Source organism: Bubalus kerabau, chromosome 10 (assembly GCF_029407905.1).
Source record: "Bubalus kerabau isolate K-KA32 ecotype Philippines breed swamp buffalo chromosome 10, PCC_UOA_SB_1v2, whole genome shotgun sequence".
Classification (NCBI taxonomy): Eukaryota; Metazoa; Chordata; class Mammalia; order Artiodactyla; family Bovidae; genus Bubalus; species Bubalus kerabau.
The window spans coordinates 28371696-28373521 of record NC_073633.1 but is presented as its reverse complement, the minus strand read 5'-3'; the positions used below and the strand labels follow the sequence as shown (position 1 = coordinate 28373521).

Here is a 1826-nt window from a genome sequence, read left to right as displayed (position 1 = left end):
GCTTTCCCTTCTGTCTTTTCTCTCAGTGTCTACATCTTTGGTGCAGAGCACCTACAAACTTGGGCACAGAGGGCATAGGGATTAAGGACCGTTGTTCAAGGAGGATGAGGAGAATACCATCCTTGTCATCAGTTACTATACCAAGAACCGATGCATTGAGAAATGTCTGCCTAGATGGAGACAGATGCATGATTCCAAGGACCTTTTCAGGATGCTGAGTTTCAAAGTCTGAGCTCAAGACGTTTAGCTTTTTGTCTCAATGTTACTAATATGTCCTGTCCCTCAGAAAAACCAAGCCTACTTTGAAATCTCAGGTACATTTGCTAGAACATGGATGGGAATTTTCATCTCTTTACAATATAGAGCTCAGTAAAGTTTTCTGGGATTAAACAATGTTTTCCACAAGCTTCACGGAGCATCAGAAAATTTCTTTGAAGAAGAAATGATAGAAGACAGGTTCTGGATAAACACACCACTGGGATTGATGTTCCTTTTTCAGAGCCAGACTTTAAACTTCACAAGGGATAGCAGTCGGCACACTGTGAGTTGGGGATGTCTTGCCTTCTTTGTGGGATGTGACTAAAACAGGGCAGGAAGACCTAGACAAGGAACTGCTTGATCATTGGCTGAGCGATCCTGGCAACAATACACTGCAACAGATACCTGCACTGGTTGTAAGTATCTAACAGCAACAGTTGTTTCTGTTCTCTGGAAACAAGCCTAGGAGCAGACACAAGTGTGAGCTCTGAGCCCACAATCCTGGTTTGTTCTTGAAGTATGAGGCTGGTGATTGGAATAACTGTTTTTCTGACCTTGGGTAAGTGTTCTATGTCTACAAAGGTTGACTTTGAGGCCAAGGGACCATAAAGCGTCACTTGCTCTCTACTCGTCTTCCTGTGTTTTATTCAGCATTATTGCAATGGAATTGAGAACAGATCTATGCATTTGCTAGTGAGCGCAAATTTCAACATGACATGTTATTCCATAGCCATGATCCGGAAGAGACCTTAGCAGTAAGTAGGTTGGAAGAAATCTCTGGGGTTATTGAGCCAAGGACCCTGGGATAAAGCCTGTAGAGTTCTTAGATTCTTGCCATGTGTCTTTGGTCCCTATATAATAGGCATCAATAATATTTCTCAGGACATAGATAAAAACACTGGAGTAGGGGGTAGGTCTAGACAGTTTGGGGAGTGTTGTGCCCTTGATCCACAGAATTACACTGATTTGTTGTCACAGGATAATTTTATATTCTTGACCCTTTAGGGACTGTGATTAATGCTAAGATCACCCAGCCAAGCTCCATGGATTGTGCTGAAGGAGAGGATGTAAACCTGCCTTGTAACCACTCTACCATTGGTGGAAATGACTATATACATTGGTATCGGCAAAATCCCAATCAGAGTCCACAGTATGTCATTCGTGGCTTACGAGGCACAGTGAACAGCAGCATGGCCTCTCTGACCATAGCTTCAGACAGAAAGTCCAGCACCTTGGTCCTGCCCCAGCTCACCCTGAGAGACGCCGCTGTGTACTACTGTGTCCTGAGAGAGGCACACTGGGACAGACGGGGCTGCACCTGTGCAGTATCTCTGGTGGGAAGATGGGGGGGCAGAGTTGGGGGAGCCGTCACGAGAGCAAATCTAGAATCATTTGGAAGGAGAATCAGAAGAGCAGTAAGACATGAGGGAAATGAAGGGAAGGGAAATGGAAGAAGATGGATAAAGAAAAGAAGAGAAAGAGGACAAGGAAGAAGTGCTTCATTGGTTGATGTAGCTATGAATGATAAGGAAACTAAGAATCATAATTTTAACACAGGAATAAAGTGA

At 43.9% G+C, this 1826-nt stretch overlaps 1 gene segment (V, D, J or C); it reads left to right on the top strand.

Annotated features, from left to right (window-relative positions):
• Nucleotides 1–777: 777 nt before the first annotated feature.
• LOC129621963 (T cell receptor alpha variable 26-1-like) lies at nt 778–1826 on the top strand. The segment is given in 2 exon segments: nt 778–817; nt 1264–1826. Coding segments are annotated over 2 exon segments (603 nt in total).